The sequence below is a fragment of the Myotis lucifugus genome, unplaced genomic scaffold, assembly GCF_000147115.1.
Source record: "Myotis lucifugus unplaced genomic scaffold, Myoluc2.0 scaffold_54, whole genome shotgun sequence".
Taxonomy (NCBI): Eukaryota; Metazoa; Chordata; class Mammalia; order Chiroptera; family Vespertilionidae; genus Myotis; species Myotis lucifugus.
This window is the reverse complement of record NW_005871102.1, coordinates 2,849,783-2,872,604: the sequence shown is the minus strand read 5'-3', so window position 1 is coordinate 2,872,604 and position 22,822 is coordinate 2,849,783. Positions and strand designations below refer to the sequence as shown.

Sequence of the window (22,822 nt, the reverse complement as noted above, 5' to 3'; positions counted from 1 at the left end):
TTAGAAATAGGTCTGTCCGGGGTAGTGTACATAGTGATTAATAGCAAAGGCTCTGGAACTTGACAGCTGGGCTCAACTTTACACTGGCTGTGTAATCTTGGACAAGTTACTGACCTCTGTCCCTCAGTTTTTGTTACCTGTAAAAATGAATATTATCTTCCTTATAGGATTGATATGAGGAATAAATAAGTTAATATTTGTAAAGTTTATAGAACAGTTGCTGATACACAATGAGATATATGTTTGTTAAATAAATAAACCTTAGTGTTTTACCTATCGGGGGAGGAGAGGGAGCAAGAAAGAAAACAATTAGATATATCTGGACCATAGATTTCTGTGTGTACACAGAAATCTCATGGAAATCAGTTCCCCTCTAAAAAACAACTACACACACAGACACCCCCCCCCCCCCACACACACACACACATAGACCTTAAAATGAAGAAAGTACAGTGCAGCCTCTGGGCATGTCCCTAGAGCCTACATCTCTGGCGCTGGGGAATCTCGATGCCTTGCTTCCACTTCATTTGCTGAGAAACATTTGCCGGGCGCCTGTAAATTACCTGGTAAAGGAGGGGTGAGATGCACACACAAATAGGACGGGGTCCACACCAGTGAGAAGCCACCTGGTTTCCATTTAAAGACCCACCACAACCTCACGCGTTAAACTTACTGTGCAGGTGAGACTGTATTTGGGTCACCAGGCTGGGAGGACACAGAGTAGTCCTGGATGCTACCTGAAGCTTTTTGGGGAGGAGTGAGTGGACAAATCTGAGAAACACCAGAATATCTTTGGAAATTCTATGTTCCGAAGTGTAGAGGGAACCCTTCTTGACCTGCTACTTTTGAAGCCTGCCTTTGTTTTTAACCTATTTTGATTAAAAAGTGGTGCCATTTAGACCAAGAACTCTTCTTTGATGTGTAAAGGAATCCATCTTCTTTATGTAAAGCCCAGAATAACTAGAAGAGTCAATTAAAGAGATGGTTGACCAGATTTCTTCCATATTAACTTTCTAGTCAGGCAACATTTACTTGTATCTTTCCTGAGAGTCACACAGATAATTTCATATCTTTTCACACTATTGTGCTAATATAGGTCGTAATCCCCATAAACCTACAAGCTTAGATTTTAGAGTGAAATGATCTTCAGAATCTTCTATATCAGCATTTCTAAGCATGAAAAAAACAGTGCTCCACTCTTTTTTAAAAATATATTTTTATTGATTTCAGAGAGGAAGGGAGGGAGAGAGAGATAGAAACATCAATGATGAGAGAGAATCATTGATTGGCTGCCTCCTACACGCCACACTGGGCATGGAGCCTGCAACTACGGCATGTGCCCTGACCAGGAATGGGCCAGTGCTCCACTTTTAAATAAGTTCTGTCTTCAACTGTTTGCAACATCTTAGCATACAACAGGTTCCAGAAACCCCGAGATAAAGAAATCCGTTGACTTTATTTAAACCAGCAGTTCCTAAACTTATGTCCCTAGAGAATTCTCTTACACATAACAGCTATTTTCATCTTTCAGAATTTCTAGTTTGAAGACATACTAGAAAATATTGACTTGTGTGTTTTATCTTGCTGATTGCTTCCTCCTTTATCAAAATAACAGTTAAGGCTGAGCTTTACCAGCCTTTTTCATATAATAAGTTGTGTGAAAATAAATGAAGACTAATCAGATGAAAGCTGTTTATTCATAGCTTGCTCTATACTATAGAGTCTGTAGTATGGGAGTCGGCTGCCTTCACTTCTTCTTGGAAGAGACAGATGGGCAGGTGGAGGGGAGGAGAACTTTAGAGGGGAGGAAGAGAGACCAGATTAGCCCTGGGGGAGCTGTTGGCAATAGAGGGCCAGCTACCCAGGAGTATGGCATTCTCTGTGAGTGTTTAGGGGGACATATCTCTGGTTGGACCTAAGTTGGAAGCAAGAACAAAAATTGGGAATCTGTCAGTTATTAATCAAGTCCTGGGCATGGTGGGCCAACTTTTACAGGTGTTACTGTTTGGCATCCTGGACTGGTTGCTCAAGATAGTGCTCTGACTTCCTACAGATCTGATGTAGGATAGTAGACTCCCTTCTTGGGCTGATTACTGTGGATAGGTTGGTTTTCTGGGCTGATTGCTGCAGATTCTGGGTCAGAGTTCTATTTTTACATATGATCTGGCCATCATCTATTTGTATTTTCAGTCTCTTAAGTAAGGAAAAGAAGAGAGTGCAGGGGCAGACCAAGGAGGTAGAAGAGGCTGCTGACCCCACTCATGGGTCTACTGGGCATCACAGTCACTAAAGCAATATGAAGATGTAGAGTTCTGTGCTCTTAGGAACTTCTTCAAGGTCAACCAAAGGAAACAGACTTTAGAACTTTGGTGATAATATATCCCCTGACATTTCAAATAAATAATAGAAAAAAGCTTCCTTCCTTTCTTCTTTACTTCCTCCCACCTTCCCTCCTTCTCACCCTCCCTTTCTTCCTTTCTTTCTCTCACATAAATCTATTCAGTCATTTTTCTTCAGGCATAGTTAAGGAAAAAATTAATGTTTATTCTGGAGAAAACATTAGTCGGAGATACTTTGTTTGAAAAAAAGAGTCATTCATAAATGTATTCCAAATAACAATAAATTAACTCGAGCCAACTGCAATGCCAAGGGCACACTGAGAAATAATTCTATGACTCAGCTGAAAAGTATATCTACTTTAAAATATCCCTTTCTTTTTAAATAATGGAAATATTATCTGTAAGTGGGCACAGAACAACATCTGCCGAGCAGCACAGTTATGTAACCGTTTCCTTAGCTGTGCTCTGGCATAAACGCATTAAGTAGAATTGCTGTTTGGTAGTTAAGTAACACAGCAGTTCGGTTGTCTGGCTCACCCTGGGCGAATGTGGGACACTCATCCCTCTCTACTCTTCTACATTCGTACTTCCTGCATTTTTTAGTTCCTCTGTTCTAGATATTTATAACAAAAGCATCAATTAAGAAATGTCAGGTTCACATAATTAGGGGTGATGAGTGAGGTGAGGTAGAGGTGACAACATTTTGGAAGCCATGTTCCATGTAGTGGTTTATCTTTTCTCAACGTACTTTTATACCCGAAACATAATTTTGTTCCTGCAGCCTACCTATCAAGCGGGTAAGATGAATCACAATCCCACTTTCCAGATAGGAAAATTGTAAAACATGAGTTTCCTAGTCCAAAGTCACAAAGCCTGATTGGAATCACAGAATTGAGAAGGAAGGACTAGGTCATCTCAGCTGAGCCTCTACCTTTATAGACAAAACAACTGGGAACCCAAAGATCCTCTAGCCAGGTGGCCAGAGATAGGAAGCTCAGGCTCCAGACTTGCAGTCAGAACCCCTCTCCCCCATGGCCAGCCTTAGAACACCCGTCTCCTGATTTCCCGCTCCTCTCTTGTCCCACTAGGAAACAATTCAATTAAAGGGAACAGTTTAAAATATATTGAAAAATCTTTATTTAGTGGGCTTACTATTTTTTTGTTATTAAACTTTTCAAAAACACAGCAAGCTGATGAACTGACTTAACTAGAGGGAACACGTTATCTAGAACAGTCCTCCACAGTGTGCCTCTTATGTTCTAATAAAATGTGCCTTTGAGCCCTAACCGGTTTGGCTCAGTGGATAGAGCGTCGGCCTGCAGACTGAAGGGTCCCAGGTTCGATTCCGGTCAAGGGCATGTACCTTGGTTGTGGGCACATCCCCAGTTGGGGGTGTGCAGGAGGCAGCTGATCAATGTTTCTCTCTCTCATCGATGTTTCTAACTCTCTATCCCTCTTCCTTCCTCTCTGTAAAAAAATCAATAAAATATATTTTTAAAAAAATAAAATAAAACGTGCCTTTGAGGTATGTGACTGGGTCTTAAACTTGTAAAAGCATAATTTCATTTATATGATTTGAAAATTAGCATAAAGGTTAAAAGCCAGAGTAGGTAGGAGAATGACTGTTGTCATAAAACTTTATGCCCTAAAAGAAGAACATTTGAAAGAAAAAGTGCTAAAACCTTCTCTGAGTCTTAATCATTGATGGCCTACGATTAGATTTAAGCAATTGATTCACTAAGTACCTCTTCTGACCTTTTTTCTTTTTATCTTACCAATAATTATTCCCATATGATTCACACAGAAATGGAAGTTTGGTAATTGCACACCTAATTTGATCAGCATTGACAAGCAGCTAATTAATCCCACCCACTCTTCATCTAGTTTAGGTATTAAATTAGTTGATTATGCCTGAAGGAAGCATGGGTTAAAATGGCAGGATAATTCACTACATATGTGTTATTGCCATTATATTTATACACTACTATCTCCTATCTTCTAAATTTATTTTATATATGGCCATTGTATTTGTATATATACAAATATGCATATATCTCTGTATATACTTATTCTTATAATATATACATAGCAAAAAGGCATAGAAATTAAGCTAAAATTGGTTTTCTAAACTTAGCAGGGTGAATATTTGTTTTTACTACCTATGGCAGCGGTTCTCAAGCTGTGGGTTGCGACCCCTTTGGGGGTCAAACAACCCTTTCACAGGGGTCGCCTAAATACATCCTGCATATCAGATATTTACATTACGATCCATAACAGTAGCAAAATTACAGTTATGAAGTAGCAACGAAAATAATTTTATGGTTGGGGGTCACCACAACATGAGGAACTGTATTAAAGGGTCGCGGCATTAGGAAGGTTGAGAACCACTGACCTATGGCCTAATTATTTTGTTTCTGTAGCATTTTATAGTAATGGCCAGAATTCAAATAGGGTGCCATTCCAAAGTGCTCAAAAAGGAACAGCCCATTATAACATCACTAAGAGGTTACAAGGATGTGTTTCTTGAGAGTGACCTTGGATGAGTAACTTGGCTTCTTGGAGCCTCAGGTGTCCCACCAATAAAAGGAGGAGTGCAAATAGAGTGTCTGTCACCGTGTCTGGCACATCAATGGCACCCAATAGAGGGCCATCCCTGCCCCTTAACTTAGTTGCACTGACACTGTCCCTCCTGGTAAAGAAGAAATAAGCATGATCAACTTCAGAGTAATTAAAACTTAAATACTGAACACAGATCAGTTAAATGGGACGGAAAAATCAATGTTATCAGGTATGTAAGCTAAGTCAATTACTGCAACTATTAAAGGCAGTAAAAATCTGGTGTGTTACAGTAAGCCTAGCGTTTTATATACATTTATTAAGGGAATATTATAGCAGAATGGTTAAGAACCCCAGCCCTGTCTCAGACACACCTTTTGGCCTAGGGCCCTTATGCAAACACCTTCTCTGAGCCTTAGTCTCCCCATTTATAAAATGAAAATAATAATACCTATTGCACAAGAATCAAATGACTATAGGTTCAGAGGGTTTAGCAAAATGCTGGGCACAGAATCAGGGTTCAGTGAATAATATCTGTTGTGACTATGGTTCCAGAAATTCCATCAAATTTTCTCACACTTACTGCCCCCCACAATGCCCCCCCAGTCCAACCCAGTAGGTTTGGGACTTGGGAATCCATTGCACATGCTGAGCCCGTGTTCTCCTCTGTCCCTAGGGATGGTGAACTTCAGCGAGGTGTCTGGCTACCCCGTGCTGCAGCACTGGAAGGTCCGGTCTGTGATGTACCACATCAAACTCAACCAAGCGACCATCTCTCAGGGTGAGCACAGCAGCATGCTGTCCCTCCCACCTGCTCTGGGCGGGAGTTCCTTCCCCAGGGCACAGTGTTTTAGCCCACTGCTGAAGGTGCATTCTAAGTGAGATAGATAATTAGTTCAGTCGGACTCACCTTTCAGGGCAAATGGCTGGAAGCAGACCCTTTTCTAAGGGTGGATTAAATTGCAAATTTTATCTTGGGTCATACAAGAGATGGAAAGGGCAAGGCAGGGACCACTGAAGATAAACACCTACTTTATCACTTTGTTCCAATTGCAAGGAGCAAAAATTAGAGGTTTCATACAATGAAGGAAATAAGGGAAAGAAGCAAGAAAGAGGGGTGGGGGAAGGAAAAATAGTAGCTTACAATTCCTAAACAGCATGCAAGCAAAACAGATGATAGGCAGACAGATAGCTAGATCTAGTAAGTTAAGGAATAGTGAATTTGAAACTTAGGACAAATTATTCTAAAACAGAACAGTGAGGTGCCTTGTACAAGTATTCTTCAAATCGTAGTGGTAAATGCCTTGAATCAAGTTTTCCTAGCATTTGAAAAGTTCTGATGTACAATTTGCAAAAGAGAAAATTTCTGTAAATATGGCCTTAATATAGGTCTATGTCTCTACTACTCTGCTTCACTCATGGACTAGGAGGACATTACTCAACTCCGTCCTCTGAGGGCACCTAAGGAATGTACCAGACCGGACGTTTATGCTACAAAATCTGGCTTCTCTGTGTTAGGTGGAAGGCTGACTAGATTCAGATGGTATTATTGGCACCGGCTGACAAGACAAGGGAGTGTTGTCTTGGGGTCAGCCATGGGGAGGCAGAGCTTAGGGCCAGCAGGAGAGAGAGAAAGGGTAGAGGTTAGATGCAGTTATGAAGAGCAGAGAGACATATGTTCACAAAAGATAAGGCTCTGTGCACATAGAAAGAAATGCATTAAGGGTAGAGAACATCTGCAGAGGACAGAAAGGACTCTGAACTTTTTATTTCTTATTATGAAAAGTTCTTGGCAAGAAGGGATTGGGATGGGGATCTTACTGAAGTCGACTCTGCTGGTGCAGAAAACACCGAGAAAAAACTAAGCCCCTCTTCATTCTAGGAAACCCCAGCTGTATAGGCCCTACCCAACACAGGGACTGCATATCAGGGGTTAACAGTTAGATACCTCCATTGCCACATGCCTTTCAGAATGGCCCCTGGCATCTCAATGATGTGAACTTGAGGTCTCATGCCTGGTCCAGGTTCTGCCTTTTACTCATAGGACACAGGTGTGCAGGGCTATATGAAAGAAGGGCTGTGGAGAGCTGGCCAGGGTCAGCAGGCATTGGATTCAGAAAATTTGCTGCAGGTTATTTTTCAGACAAACATAATTCTCTTAAACAGGGAGAACAAGTCTGGGATAGGCACACTCCCACATACACACAACAGAAGTTCCATGAGTGATACTTCATCTTACGATGAGAAATGTTCTCTGCAGGTATTTGTGTGTCTATTTTAGACTATGCTATTTTTTTTCTCTTTCCCCCCCCAAATGCTATTATTTGAGCTTGATAAAATGATTTAATGTCACGACTTACAATTTGAGGAAAAAAAAAACAAAAAACCATTGACTTAAGCAGGGGAGTAGATTTGGCAATGTTCTGCTTAATTTGTACAATTAACAACATGGCTAACTGGCTTAAAGAGATAGATAATTTGTTTAGGAACCAAAAGATCTGGTTTAGTTGAATGGAAATTCACCTGTAATCCCAGCCAGCTCTGCAACTCACTCTGGGCCACACAGGACATCCACAATTGGGACTGAATGACCTGGGAACCCAGATGCCCCTATTGTGAGTTCTCACTCTTACTCTTGGGTGATGTTTCTCCACAGCCCTCAGCAATGCTCTCCACTCCCTCGATGGGGCGACATCCCGTGGGGACTTTGTGGCCTTGTTGGACCAGTTTGGCAACCACTACATCCAGGAAGCTATCTATGGCTTTGAGGAGTCCTGCTCTATCTGGTACCCAAACAAGCAGGTCCAGCGGCGACTCTGGCTGGAATATGAAGACATTAGCAAAGGTGAGTGACAGACATGAGCATCCACAAATTTTACACCCCAAATTTTACAGCAATTCCTGGCTGTCTAGGTGCAATAGGACCAGACTTAAGGAGTATGTAGGTGAATGACCAATGTGGGTATTGCTTTAATGCCCCACATCCTTAAAATGCCAAGGTTTGGTTGCTAAAGCTCAGTCTCACCATGCGGGTATTCAGGGGAAACTTTAGATTCAGGATGGTGCCCAAACTGTACGCTCACTCTGTTAGTTATTGTAGGGACAATCCTTGAAAAGTTTACCAGCCACTCGCCATGCTTCTGCTATCATAGCAACAGCTGTTTTTATGGAGTAGAGGAGAAGGAGGTGGTTACCGCAGTCTCCCCACCACTTCCTGTACTCCACAGTCCCAACCTTCACTGACTGGCAACTCCTTCCAGCAACTACCTAAAAACCCCTTCTCTCACCCTCCCACCCTATGTTTACACCCAGTTTTCCTACTGATGTGAGCTATGCGGTTTATGTAGCTCCAGATACCAGCCTCACAAATAATTCCTTGTCTGCTGTTTGATGGCAAATTACTATTCAGTCCAAGTAAGTGTAAGACTGGTGTTTTTCAAACCTTCTGAATTTGCTTTCTGGTAGAGGAGTGCTGCCTAGTTAATGTGGGTTCTGGTCAACCAGGACTGGTTAAGAATCGCTGTTCATGAATGTCTTCTCCTGAGCTCACCCTCATGGCATTCTGAGGAGGCCAAGCTGTGGATATGTGAGCTGCTAAAGGCTACTAATGAAATTAGCACAATAGAAATTTGATGATCAAGAGACTACGGACAGGTAGGCTGCAGTAGGGAAAATGGTCCCCCATGGCTGGGATGCTCTTGGTCCTCTGATCTCCACACGAAGTCCGGTTTTGTTTTGCTTAAGAAGTAGCAGAGGCCTGAGAGTGTCTTTGGCTACTTCCTTCCAGGAGAAGTAAAAGGCTTGTGTCTGGTCTGGACTTCAGTTGCTACAGGCATTCCCCATGGCCTCACCCCCACCCCAAGCCCTGATTTCTCTAAACTCAAAGACACAACCACAGGGTTCAAACTTCAGCATCTTAATATTGTTCTGATTCCAATTTGCCAATAAATGAGTGTAACGAAAGAAAATATAGATAAGACCAGCTAGCAAAGCTTCCTAAGTTTCCATGCCACAGCCTAGTGATAAACCAAAAGGCTAAACCCTCCTCTGTTTCTGTTTGCCAATAGTTCAAGGGTTGCCAGCCTCTGGACTGCTGGGGATGAGTCTGACCCTCCCCGCACTCTGGGTTCTCCCCTTGCATCCATCCCCAGTATTGTAGTGTCCTAAAGGTTGAACACTGAGCCCAGGAGGGAAATCTGTCCATGGCATTAGCACTGTGCTCTACTTTTGATCTCAACCCATTTTGCCACTTAGGAGCCAGCTTTGTCACAGTCCATCTGTTTACTGTAGCTCTGATGTATACACCCCCTTGCTTGTTATTGATCGTAAAACAACATAATTCACTTTCTGACTGTTCCGGCCAGAGGTCCAAAATCAGTTTTAGTGGGTTAAACTCAAGGTATTAATCAGTATGGCTGGTTCCTTTTGCAGGCTCCAGAGTGGCAAGATGTCCTTGCCCTTGCCAGCTGCTAGAGGCCACCCGTATTCCTTGGCTTGTGGCCCCTTCCACCATCTTCAAAGTACATCACTCCAATCTATGAGTCACATGCCCTTCTCTGACGCCTTCTGACACTTCTTATAAGGGCCCCTTTGATTATATTGGGCCCACCCAGATACTCCAGGATAATTTCTCCATCTCAAGAGTCTTAATTTAAGCATATCTACAAAATCACTTTTGCCATTCACGGGTTCCGGAAGTTAGGACCTGGGCATCTCTGGTCCTAATCATTATTCAGTCTACCACACTCTGTCCTCTTACTGCTGATTCACTAACCACTCTGTACCCCAAGCATCCTCTACTCTGACCATACAAGGCTACTTGCTGTTACTTCAACTTGCTTCCAGACAGTCAACCTTCCTAATGCCGCGACCCTTTAATACAGTTCCTCATGTTGTGGTGACCCCCAACCATAAAATTATTTTTGTTGCTATTTCATAACTGTAATTTTGCTGTTATGAATCGTAATGTAAATATATGCTATATGTGTTTTCCAATGGTCGCGACCCACAGGTTGAGAACCGCTGACTTAAGGCCTGAGATTCCCTCCCTGCCCAGTCTAAGTCCATAGGTACACTCTCGAAAGTCTCCATAACTACTGTCTCATTTGGAAATATTTTCTTGGGCTCCTCTTTTGCCCTGCTCTTGGAACTTTCTCTTTCTCTCCTTTTCCTGGTGTTTGTTCAGTTGCCTAATTTCTGGGAGAATTTTTCTCTTTTCTTGGATCCTTAGGATCAGCAAATTAGTCTTCCTGGCTATGATTTCTGTTTCTTACTTGCATTTTTTTACCACCCCTGCCCCCACCCCCAGCTCTATAAATCGGTATTCGCCATTAAGTAATACCCCGTCCCAGTGTCAGGCCCCAACCCTGGGTCCAGGATCAAGGTTTCCTGGTTTGGAAAAGGGCATTGGTTCTTTCCCACACTTCCTGAGCCTTTGTGTGTGCTGTCTGTCTGTCTAACCTTGTCCTCTAGTCTACCTCCATCCCACCATCTCTTCCTTCCTTCTCCTCAGGAGCATGCTTAGACATCATCACTTGCACCAGGCCTTCCTTGATGCTCTGGGTAGAGTTCTTTGCTGCTTATCCTGTGCTCTTATAGCTCTGTGTATGTATCCTTTGGCAGCATTTTTCACATCTCCCTGTCTTGTTATTTCCTGTATGACTGTCTCCCATGATAGACTTGGCATCTCTCTCTCTCTCTCTCTCTCTCTCTCTCTCTCTCTCTCATTATTTATTTAAAAAAATATAATTGTATAAAATAGAATAAAGTGCAAAATCTTCCTCCCACTCTTATTTCCTGATAATTTAGTTCCATTCCCCAGAGGCAACCAGGCAGCTATTTGCTACCAGTTTACTGCCTGTCCAGTTTACTGTCTGATATAGTCTGTTCCTAGCCATTTGGAAGTAGATAGAGCAAGTTGTAGAAGGGTGGATATAGGATTACATCTGTTTTTAAAATTTCATATATATATAGGGTGTCCCCCCTCAAATGTATACACACACTTTGAATAATTATAAAGGTAGTGTTCATTAAAATACATTTCATTTTGAAAATTGAGCTATCAGCTATTAAAGTGTCTATGCATTTTTTGTGACACCCTGTATATTTAATCTTTTAGCAGGCATCTTTCTCACTATATTTACAGGATGGGGCAAAGTAGGTTTAGAGTTGTTCGTATGGAAAATAATACAATAATTAATAATAATGCAAAAATAAACTTTGGGTTTCACATACAATGTAGACCCTGTGTAGTATATATGTGTATATAGTGTGTGTATGTGTGTCTATATATATATATATATATATATATATATATACACACACACGATATATACACACACACACACACACACACACACACATATATATATATATATATATATATATATATAGAGAGAGAGAGAGAGAGAGAGAGAGAGAGAGAGATACAACCTCAAAATAGTTTTATTCATGTATTTATATGAACCAGTTATCTGTTTGCTTCAAGATTAAGGATATGGGACAGGGAAATATATTTTTTTATTCTTAAAACTTCTGTATTGCTTTTACCACAGTAGGCATATGCCACTTTTGCAATAAAACTCTTTTAAAACAATGAAAAATATATCATGAAAGGTTTGTATTACCTTGAATGAAGACTTATAAAGTTAACTGAAAACAAAGTGCACAGTTGTCCCTACAGAGAGCTGAACTTTGGATAGAAACCTGGGAAGAAGTACAAAACCCTATGACCATTTCTCATTAATTTTTGAGTCTATATCTCTGAAAAAGTGCCTAAAATATAATTAGCATCCACTGTTTGTTGAAGGAATGAACCCTTTATTTTGTTCTCACTTCAAGAAAAACCAGTAAATAACTATAGATCTGTAGATTAGGGATGTGACTATAAAATATTGAACCTTCTTCAAATAAGAACTTCCAAGGGATTACTTTCAATCCTCCACCTGACGTGCTAAGCACAATACATTTCCTTTTCTTTTTCATTCAGGAGTGGATTTCCTTGGGTCTTTCTTTCCTTTGCCAACAAAATTTTCATTGTTAGTTCAGATCTGATCTTTGCCATTGCCTGGTCTTGCCACTGCCTTTGGTGCCTATCACTGGGGTCACATGGGTTGACAGTTGGCAATAAGCGAACTCTTCTTGTCTGCTGTACCTTCTAGTGCAAAATCCACTGTTCTTTCATTTTGCTTTGTTTTGTTTCCAGACAGTTGCTTCCATTCCATGGGGAAAACTAAAAAGAATAGCTTCCTCTTCTTCCTAGATACAAGATGACAGTTTTTCCCTGAAGTCCACCCTCTAGCTCTGAGAAGTCGTAAGTCAGATTAGAGTCAAAGGAAGAAGGAGCCCTTCCTCGGGTTGTATTTCTGCCACACAGGATGCCGTGTTTTCCGCTACCCATCAATGTGTTTTGGGGGGAATGGAGCCTAAAACATAGTTAGTCTGTCTCCCCCAGATCATGAACAGACTTCTGCTGTGGCCGAACCTAAAACTAGCTGAATCAGCAGCCAGCCTTCTGAGTGTGGTCCGTAAGCTCCGGCCGGCAGCTAGTACGTCTTGTGTATCTGACTCTGGTGCAGTTTGTAGGCTAACTTGCATAATTGTGGTTCGTGGCATAAAAATCTGATTAGGTTAAGGATGCAACATCGAAATCCAATGAAGACTAATAGCTTAAGTTTCTATAATGCTTTATGTTTTACGACCCTGGAGCACAAACCAGCTCCAGCAGCTCTTTTGGCTCTTTTCATGCACATTTATGACGACCAAGTTAGCACTCAAGTAGCAAAGCAATTATGGCATGTAGCTATTTCCTTTAAACGATTAATTAATTAATTCAACAAATGTTTGCTGCGGGCCTGCTACGTGCATACCCTATAGTGCGCGGAGAAGGGGTGTGGAGGAGACAGCTGTTCCCCGGCAGTCCCAGGCAGGCAGGCCTGAGGAGGGTGAGGCTGCAAATGAGCCTGGTGGCATCATAAACAGAGCCTTCGAAAGGAAACTGAGCTTTCCTAAACATGTGCGAAGATTTAGTTAAAGTCTCACATCCCCAGGCTCCGATGCAGTGGGTCCAGAGCAGTGGTCGCTCGTGAGCCACATGCAGCTCTTTGGCCTCTTGAGTGTGGCTTTTCCACAAAATACCACGTGTGGGCGCGCACGTACAGTGCGATTGAAACTTCACGGCCCATGCGCAGAAGTCGGTTTTCGGCCTGGGCGAGTCTATTTCGAAGAAGTGGCGTTAGAACAAGTGGGGGTGTCGGTCGGTCGATCGACGGGAGACGCGGAACAGGCGGGCCGCGGGATATGCAGCGCGGGGGAGGCGTGCGCGATTCATGCACTAGTTGAGTGAGCCAGTCAGCAGTCTCATTGTGCAGTGGTTAGTGCTAGTCGCTTCCTCAAATCGCGAGTGGGTGACAAAAGTCCCTACTCGAAGCATAAAGTTACCTGTATTTTTCCAACCAGCTGCAAATCCTACGGGTATTTTTGTCATCAATTTAAGAATTGTAATTATTTTGTGTTGGTGGCTTTATTATTATTTTAGCAAAGGCCAGCTTAGGAGTACCCTAATTAAGTTAATAACAATGTACCTACCTATATAGTTTAAGTTTAAAAATTTGGCTCTCAAAAGAAATTTCAATCGTTGTACTGTTGATATTTGGCTTTGTTGACTAATGAGTTTGCCGACCACTGGTTCAGAGTCCATTGGATCTATAGAGTGAGGGAGGAAGTGACTACAAATACTATTGCCAAACCGCTACCATTTTTCTGAGCACTTACTTTGAGCCAGGCACTTGGCTGAAAATGTTACAAAGCTTTTCTCACTTAATCCTCAGACATATGTATCACTGAAGTCTCACCCTCCCCGAGAGAAAGACAGGGAATCCAGCCTCCAGGCGCTTAAATAGCTTGCATATGGTCACAGAACTCACAAGTGGCAGAGCGAGGGGAAGAACACCTTCACCTATGAGATACATCGTGAATGGCTGCATGCTGTTTTGCCTGCTGATGGCACACGAAAAGATCAAGGAGGAAGGGTAGTAGACCAAATGAAAGTGGGATCAAGACCTAATTAAAGCCAGGCCACTGGTCTAAGGTGAACCCACAAGGACCAGGGCCAGATATTGGACTTCCTAGTGGGTCCCCATTGCCTTTCACCTTGAGTTTTCCGGATTTTTGATTGTTGAGTGATTTTTTTGTTTTTGTTTTTGTTTTGCTGTGATCTGTTATGTAGTTTTGTTTTCCTAAATAGAAGCACGTCTCGGAATTTACTGTGCCCTGTATTACCTGGGACCTTGTTCAAATGGAGATTTTGACTCAGGAAATCTGGGTGGGGCCTGAGATTCTGCATATCTAACATGCTCTCGGTTGACCCCAAAGCTGCTAATCCAAGGACCACATTCTGAATAGAAAGGCTATGTAATTTAATTGAAGACCAGCAGGGAGGGGCTCCCTTATCCTCCCTTTCTCCCCTTCCCCTCCACCCGCCTCCAGTGCAGAAACTTCAGCCCTGGACCCGTGGCACGTGGCCTCCATGGGGACATCGTGGTATCCTGTCCACCAGGGACTGTCACAGGCAGGAGGACTAGCCTGAATGGACCAGGACATTTCCCTGATTAAGGCATTGATCGTTAGGCTTGTGTGCAGAATTGAACAGTCTTAAGCCCTTAGGCACTGAGAGGAATTGGAAACATGCCAACAATCAGGATTAAAGGTGATAAGCTGATATTTTAAAACTCGGTTTTGTAGGTAACACTATCCCATCTTACTTCCTCAGTTATTCTCTCCAGGTTTTTAAAAGTAGTGCTCAAGAAGCCCCTTTGTTCCCTCTAGAAACTGCTCACTGTCATAGAGCTTCATATTCTTACCTTGCTGATGTTTTAGTGCTGGTGCTGAGGCCAAGCTCCTTTCATATAACTGTGGCCCTGACAATAGTGACGTACTATCCGCAGCATACAATTTAGTAGTTAATTATGTAGTATTCTAGATCATAAGCTTTGCCTTCACAAAGGGATCGACTGCTTCCTCAGAGTGCTTTTACGTGTTTATTGAAAACCTTTTATATCTAAACATTGGTCTAGGCCAGCCGTGGGCAAACTACGGCCCGTGGGCCGGATCCGGCCCGTTTGAAGTGAATAAAACTAAAAAAAAAAAAAAAAGACCGTACCCTTTTATGTAATGATGTTTACTTTGAATTTATATCAGTTCACACAAACACTCCATCCATGCTTTTGTTCCGGCCCTCCGGTCCAGTTTAAGAACCCATTGTGGCCCTCGAGTCAAAAAGTTTGCCCACCCCTGGTCTAGGCACTTGGCATATAATGGTGAATGGCACCAAAAAGTTTCCTGCTTTTACGGAGCTTATATCCTAGTGAAGAGAGACAGAAAGGGACAAGTAACACATAAATGAAAGCCGTCATTCTAGATAGTGATAGAAACCATGAAGAGACTAAAACTAGGTGATGTTGTAAAGGTTGACTGGAGGATTGGGGAGCTTATTGAGATGGCAGGCACAGCCTGGCTGGTGTGGCTCAGTGGTTGAGTGTTGACATATGAAACAGGAGGTCACAGTTCTATTCACTTTAGGGCACATGCTCGGGTTGTAGGCTCCATCCCCAGTAGAGAGTGTGCAGGAGGCAGCCAATCAGTGATTCTCTTTCATCATTGATGTTTCTATCTCTCTCTCTTACCCTTTCTCTCTGAAATCAAGAAAAAAACACACATAATCTATAATAATAAAAGCATAACATGCTAATTAGACCGGACGTCCTTCTGGACACCCTGCCGGACGAAGCTGTGGCTGCAAGGGAAGCCTGAGTCCTGGGTGCCAGAGGGAAGCCGGTGCTGGTAGTCAGGGGAAAGAAGGCCACTCTTGCATAAATTTTGTGCATCGGGCCTCTAGTATATATATATAAAAGATGGTAGGTACAGAGAAGGCCTCCGTGGTGGGATAAGGGGTAAGTTTGATCTGAGGCCTGTTAGACAAGAAGGAGCCAACTGTGCAAAGGTCTGGGGGAAGAGGAAATAGCAAACACAAAGGCTTCATAAGCTTTAGAATTCTCATAGCTTTTAGCATAATATAGAGCACATAGTTACTTGGTAAATATCAGGCTGGTAACCGATGTGGCTGTAGAAGAGAGGACTGGATTCTCATGGAATATGAAGAGAAGAAACTCTACACTTGGCTTGTTCTGCTTCTCAGACTCAACAAGCTAAGGTGGGACCAGTTCATTTAGCCCATATCATTTTATACAACGTGTAGATCATGCTCAAATGGGCTGGCCATGGGGATGCAGACCCAAGAGAAACAAACATATGGCTACAGTCTTAATAGTACAATGCATCTGCCTACCAGGACTTCTATTTTGATCTTAAGTTATGGGCTGAAACCCACAAATATATATATTTGTTGCAGGAAAAACTACAAAATAAATGGTGATTCAAGGGAGATTTAACATCAAATGTGAAAATCTGAATTGGACATCACTTGGGCTTTTCACATCATTTGGGATGAGTGTCTTGTGTCTTTTTTTTTTTCACTGTAGTGGGATAGGAGTGCCTTGTGTCTTAAACAGCAATGGTCTATGTTGCCCATCCTTCTCCAAGGCAGCATGTTGAGGGAAAGAGCACTGGATGGGGAGTCCATAGGCCTGGGTTATTGGTCTCAGTTGAGCCATAAGTCAGCCCCTGACCTTGGGTAAATTTCTTAACCCTCTTCAAAATAATCTCATCTGTGTCAAAACTAACCTGAATTAGATGATGCTTAGAGTTTCTTCTACTTCTAATGTTCTGTCACTGTATACTCATCATATATTTTTACTTCTGATGACAGAATGCAACATTTAATTACACCTGGCTCAAGACTAACTAGGTTAAGTCAACTGATATTGCAATGAACGAGTTTAATGTATTGTTTGTAGCAAGGGTTTAGAATCAGATCTACATCAGACTGTTTTATTAGCTGTGCCTTTTGAGAAGTTAATGTAAGGGCTCTGAGCCTCGGTTTCCATGTATGCAAAACAGGGCTATGAAGACTTAGCTTACAAATAAGGATTGAATACAATAATCTTATCTAATAAAAGAGAAACATGCAAATTGACTGTACCTCTGGTACACTCACAAGCCATGCCCACAAGCCATGCCTGCCAGCCAGTCAGAGTGACTATATGCAAATTAACCCAACCAAGATGGCGGCTGGCAGCCACAGAGCTGGAGCAAGCAGGAGGCTTGGTTGCCCTGGCGATGGAGGAAGCCAAGCTTCCCGCCTGCCCTGGCAAGCTGTAGCCTCCGCTCAAGGCAATAAAGTTTCAATTATAGAAGATAAATAAATCCCAGATACCTGCTTCCAGCAAACCTCCACTGGGAGATTGGGTGGCTGGGGGCTGTGGCCAGCCTGCAAACAGCCATCAGTCCCTCACCCAGGCTGGCCACACCCTTATGGGGTGAGGGTCCCCGCTGGGGGGCTTGGCCAGCCTGTAAATAGCCATCAGCCCCTCACTCAGGTTGGCCAGGCACCCCATCGGGGACCCCCACCCTAAAGGGGGTGTGGCCAGTCTGAAAACGGCCCTCAGCCCCTCACCCAGGCTGGCCAGGCACCCCAGAGGGACCCCCACCCTGATCTGGGACACCCTTCAGGGCAAACCAGCCAGCCCCCACCCATGCACCAGGCCTCTATCCTATATAATAAAAGGGTAATATGCAAATTGACCCTAACAGCAGAATGACTGGGAATAACTGGTCACTATGACACACACTGATCACCAGGGGGCAGACGCTCAATGCAGGAGCTGCCTCCTGGTGGTCAGTGCGCTCCCACAGGGGGAGCTCTGCTCAGCCACAAGCCAGGCTGATGGCTGCCAGTACAGTGGTAGTGGTGGGAGCCTCTCCCGCCTCCTCAGCAGCGCTAAGGATGTCCAACTGCAGCTTAAGCCTGCTCCCCGCTGGCAAGTGGACATCCCCCGAGGGCTCCCGGGCTGCCAGAGGGATGTCTGACTGCCAGCTTAGGCCCAATCCCCCCAGGGAGTGGGCCTAAGCCAGCAGGTGTACATCCCCCGAGGGGTCCCAGACTGCGAGAGGGCACAGGCCGGGCTGAGGGACCCCCCACGAGTGCACAAATTTTTGTGCACCGGGCCTCTAGTTATATATAAAGCACAGCGTCTAGTGTTCTGTAAGTGTTCAATGCGTTTTAACTCATATCTTTATTATTAGCATTCTTTTAATGAAATCTGTAGTGCAGTTCACTTTTTTTTTAACAAAATAGCTATTGATAAGAATTTCAGAGACATAGTAACACTTGCCCTGTGTAAACACACTCTTCACTGGAACACTGATGTGTGTTTTAGAAGTCATACATCATCCATTAACCAGTCAGTGGATCAGGGGAGTCAACCATCCAAAAATCAGAATCAACATCCTATCCTTTGACTTTTGACCACTGTTTTCAGTCCCAGTCATAGCCCCTTTGCTGGGAAATAAGCATGACTTCCCCCACCCGTATACATATCAAGGATTTTTATTCTTTTCTTTTTTTTTTTTTTTTGGTGAGGAAGGGGATAGGGGCTATAAAAATGTGCTCTCTGTGGAAAGGGTCCTCTGGGGGGCCTTCTTTTTGATAAGCAGCCTGGATGTTACTGCCTTTTAAGTACAAAGGACCTGTCAGGTGCATTCTTCAAAGGGGGAGAAATTCATGAGTGTGTCCAGCTGTATCAGCCTTCCCTTCCACTGTGATTCAGAGCCCCTGCTGTCTGGTTCACTGCCCGCATACAGATGCAGACTCATTCCTCCTGTGCCCCAGGGGTGGGACCCAGGCCCTACTAACGACCCAATTCCAACAGGAGTGCATATAGAAGTTGAGAGATGTCAGTAGTGTTTGTGTTTTGTTAGGCTCCTATCTTTTCCTCATTTCCATTAATAATCTGCTTTAGAGGGACACTGATGTATTCTCAAAGGCCAGGAGGGGATGGTCACATCACTTCCTACCCTGCCCCATCTCTTGCAATGTGTGACACCATGTGCAGCATCTAGCAGGCAGTCAATAAACATTGGTGAAATGAATGAATGCCATCCTCTTTCCGCTTCCTCCTCTTTTTCCAAGAAAAATGATAGCATGTTGTCTATGTCAGCATGTCCCCAAACACCTTCCCCTCCAACCTCCTGGCACCAGCCCACCCTTTCATGGCCCCTCCTACACATCTCCAAAGTTAATTGTGTGTGTGGAGGTGGGTGGGTGGGTAGTGTCATGTCCAGGAGCTTGGAATTAGAAGAATAGACTACACTGAAAGCCAAGGTATCAAGCATAAGGCAGGACTAGGGTTAAATACTAGGAACTGAAATAAATCCATTTGTGGAGGTTCAATTTGTGATCGTTATTCCAAGTTTCTATCTACCAGTTATTGTTATAGAAGTCAAAAATTGTCTTTTTTGTTACCCTTCCTATAATCACTTTTCTTATAGAGCAAATTGAAACGTTTTCTTTGTAGGGGGAGGGAGAAATGGGATATGTGTTGGATGTAATATGCAACCTGTGTTTAAATTGAAATAGGAGACATAAAAGTACTTGATCTAAACCCACGAATCAGCAAACCCCTTTCCGCTCATCCGTGGGCCACTAACCACTTCCATCCACTCCTGATTTCTGCTCCTCTTTTGTCAGTCTCCCTGAATCTCCTGGACCTCTTTGGAAGTTGGTTCAGTTATTGAAAGAAAAAAAACTTTACAGGAAAAATTAAAAACAAGAAAAAACTAACGTCAAGGAAATCAGTAAAAAATGGATCAGGGAAGTAATTAATTTTGAAGAAAATGATAGTGGTTGACATCATTTTCAAACCTGGCCCCAGCTGCCAGCTACAGTATAAAAATGCCAATGATTAATGCTGCAACAGTCTAAGGCCCCAGAATACATCAGTTCTGTCTCGGTTACTGAGAAGAGGAAGAAGGTTTTCCAATCAGATCAGCTTTTCTCTCTTAAAACTCCCTGGGGGCACTGTGATTCTCCTGCTGATATATGACTGCTCAGGAGTCTGGGACTTGGAGACCTCAACGAGCGCCACCTGGAGGGAAGTCTGGGAGGTGCTTTGCAAAGTAGTGCTATTCATGCAGTCATTCAGAAATGTGCATTGAGTGTTCACTGTAGGTCAGGCCCAGTGCGAGGTGCCGGGAATGGAATGGTTAATGAAAGAAGGCTCCTAGCCACAGTGGGACCTTAGATGTTAAAGGTAGAGCATAACTATTTCCTCTACCAGCTTCATCTTCCCTCGTCTCTCCTTGTACTTGGCTAGTCAGTTTCTGTGGGAAAGAGGCCGTTGCAAGGTCCAGAACACACTCTCCACCTGGTCCTTGGACAAAGGGACCAGGCTTGGGCATATTCTGTCCTCAGGAAGAATCTGAGACCCTGAAGGGGAAGCCAGGGGCATCTGTGGAGGGCCTTAGGTGAAGGACCCCTTGCGACGTACAGCATTTTTGGGGAGAGGAGCTGCTTGGCTAGATTGGACCATCCTGGGACACGTGGGATGCCCAGACCACTGCCTTGGAGCTTTGTGAAGGGCTGTTTTGGTCTAGTGACTGCCCGCCGAGGCAGGATTAGGGACAGTACCTGCCTAACCCAGTTCATGACCAGGGCCTCCAGAGAGTGGTCGCATTGGTCTCCCCTTAAAGCCCAACTTAACCAGGAATAGATGGCTTTGCTGAGTCATAACCATGCACGGCCTGTCGGCTTGGGTAGGTTTGGCAAGGTGAAGAGTTGGTCAGAGTTTAATGCCACAGAGCTCTTAGTTGAGAGCAGTTGCTACAACCATGCAGGTTTAAAAAGACCTTCACAAGGTTTGCTTTTGCTGATTAAAAAAAAATAAAGAAAAGAAAGGTTTAAAAAAAAAAGCATTTCTGCAGTTCAGCGTCTCAGTAAATCTGCCAGTTAAAATACGTGCTTTGTAGGTGACATTGCTTGCCAGTGACTTGGAGAAAACCAACCTAATCTGATAAATCAGCAGCCTGGTCCCCTTGACATCTCTGTTTCTTTGGGGTTTTCTTTCATCAGGTTGAATCCACAGAGGTGGCCTCTAACGTCACTCCTCGGATGCGCATCCACTGCCTGCTGATGGCTACGGCCCCTCCTGTCAGTTTATTACAAGTGTAGTTGATTACTGTGGCAACTGGTTCTTCGTACATTGATGTATTCGGGGCATTTATGACTTCATGTATTTTTATTTGGTCTGTTTTGCTGTAGAGAAGGGACTCTGTGGCCACTGCATAATCCCCATAGGTGAGGCCATAGATCCTGCTCATAGCGGGTTTGTAGTGACTATTGATCAGTCGTGGGGATGAGGATAAATAGGAGACGCCAGCCCTCCTGCTTTGCTGGTCTGTACATTTTTGCATAGGGTTGGCGGGGGGAGAAGAGGTGTTACTCTTTCAAAATTTCCATGGTCTTTCTCTTCAAGGTTAATGAGTATGTTGGGACCTGAATAGAGCATGTATCTTGCAATCATTGAGCTGGTAGAGGTCACTTAGTATCTACAGGTAAACATAAAAGCAAATTGAAACCACAGAAAACTTTACTTATAATTCCATCACCATTTTTAAAACAAATTCTTATATCGTTCTTTATTGTTCATCACTCAGTGTTTATTGAGTTTCTACTTTGTGCAGGCATTCAGCAGGTGATGCTGTAGAAGGGACCTGATTCCTGCTCTCAATATAAACAAACAATAAAACAAGTAAATGAAGTGTAAACAGAACATTAGGAACTTTGGGCCGTGATAGAGGGTCGCAGAAGCACTGGCCACTTCAGAGAGGGTGTCAGGAAGGCCTGGGTGGCACTATGCTGAAGTGTGGATGGTGAGCTGGAGGAAAGGCATCCCAGGAAGAGGGAATGGCTGGTACAAAGTTCTGAGGTGGGGAGGCCTAATTGGGTTGGAGCAGAGTGAGCCAGGAAGCTGTGGTCTGGCTGGAACCCGGAAAGGCGGAGCTGGCCATGCAATACCACAGTGATTCCCAAACTTATTTGGCCTACCGCCCCCTTTCCAGAAAAAATATTACTCAGCCCCTGGAAATTAATTTTTTTTAAATTTTAATAGCAGTTACTCATCACCCCCAAATGCACCTGTGGCCATCACGGCCCCCCCTGCATCGCTGCAGCGCCCACCGGGGGGCGGTAGCGCCCACTTTGGGAATCACTGCAATACCACATAAACCCTGCTAGGATACTGGCAAGGAATCTACTGAGGCAAAAGCCCAGTCACATGCTCTGCACTGGCTGGAGCAGCATCAAGGCCAGAGTGGACTCAGGGACACCAGTCAGGGACCTAAAACAGTGACCCTGGCGTTGAACATGGAGAAGAAAGGACAGAGCGAAGGTTGTTTATGGACCAGAGGAACTTGAAGACAGGGTGGTCTGGGGACGGAGGAGCAAGGGAAGAGGACTGAGATGATTCCTAGATATTTGATTGAACAACTGATGATACTAAAGTGCCGTTTACAAATTGGGGCCGATAGGACGGAACAGACTGAGGGAAGGTGGAGAGTAGAGCTTCATGCAGCCCTGTCGATTCTGAGTTTCCATAGACATCTTGGTGGAGGAGTTAGGTAGGCTGTCGGAGATGTAGGTCTGGAGTCAGAGGAGAGGCCAATGCTAGAGATGCTAATGGGGGGGGGGGGTCTGCAGAATTCAGCCAGTACCTGACCCTGGGAATGATCAAGCTCAGCGAGGGAGGAAAGCTGAGTCAGAGCCAGGACCAAACCTGGAGCTGCTTCCACAGGTAGAAGGCAGAGGAGGTGTCAGATGTGGGGGGAGTTGTGCAGGCGATACTGTGAAGGACAGGCAAGGAGTGGGAGGGTGGGGAAGGTTGTGGTGAAGAGGAGGGTGGACAGCTTCTTACCCTGCTGAGCAGGGGAGTGCGACGTGGTAGGTCAAATGTCATTGCCTAGTTCCCTTATAGAAT

The 22,822-nt window shown here is 43.9% G+C and overlaps 1 protein-coding gene across 1 annotated transcript in view; it reads left to right on the top strand.

Annotated features, from left to right (window-relative positions):
• Positions 1–22,822, top strand: part of ASTN1 (astrotactin 1) — a 276,053-nt gene that overhangs the window by 216,381 nt on the left and 36,850 nt on the right. Inside the window, exons 15-16 of the mRNA XM_006088941.3 lie at positions 5,572–5,676; positions 7,552–7,740. Of these exons, the coding sequence (XP_006089003.1) occupies positions 5,572–5,676; positions 7,552–7,740 (294 nt within the window). The remainder of the gene's footprint in view (positions 1–5,571; positions 5,677–7,551; positions 7,741–22,822) is intronic.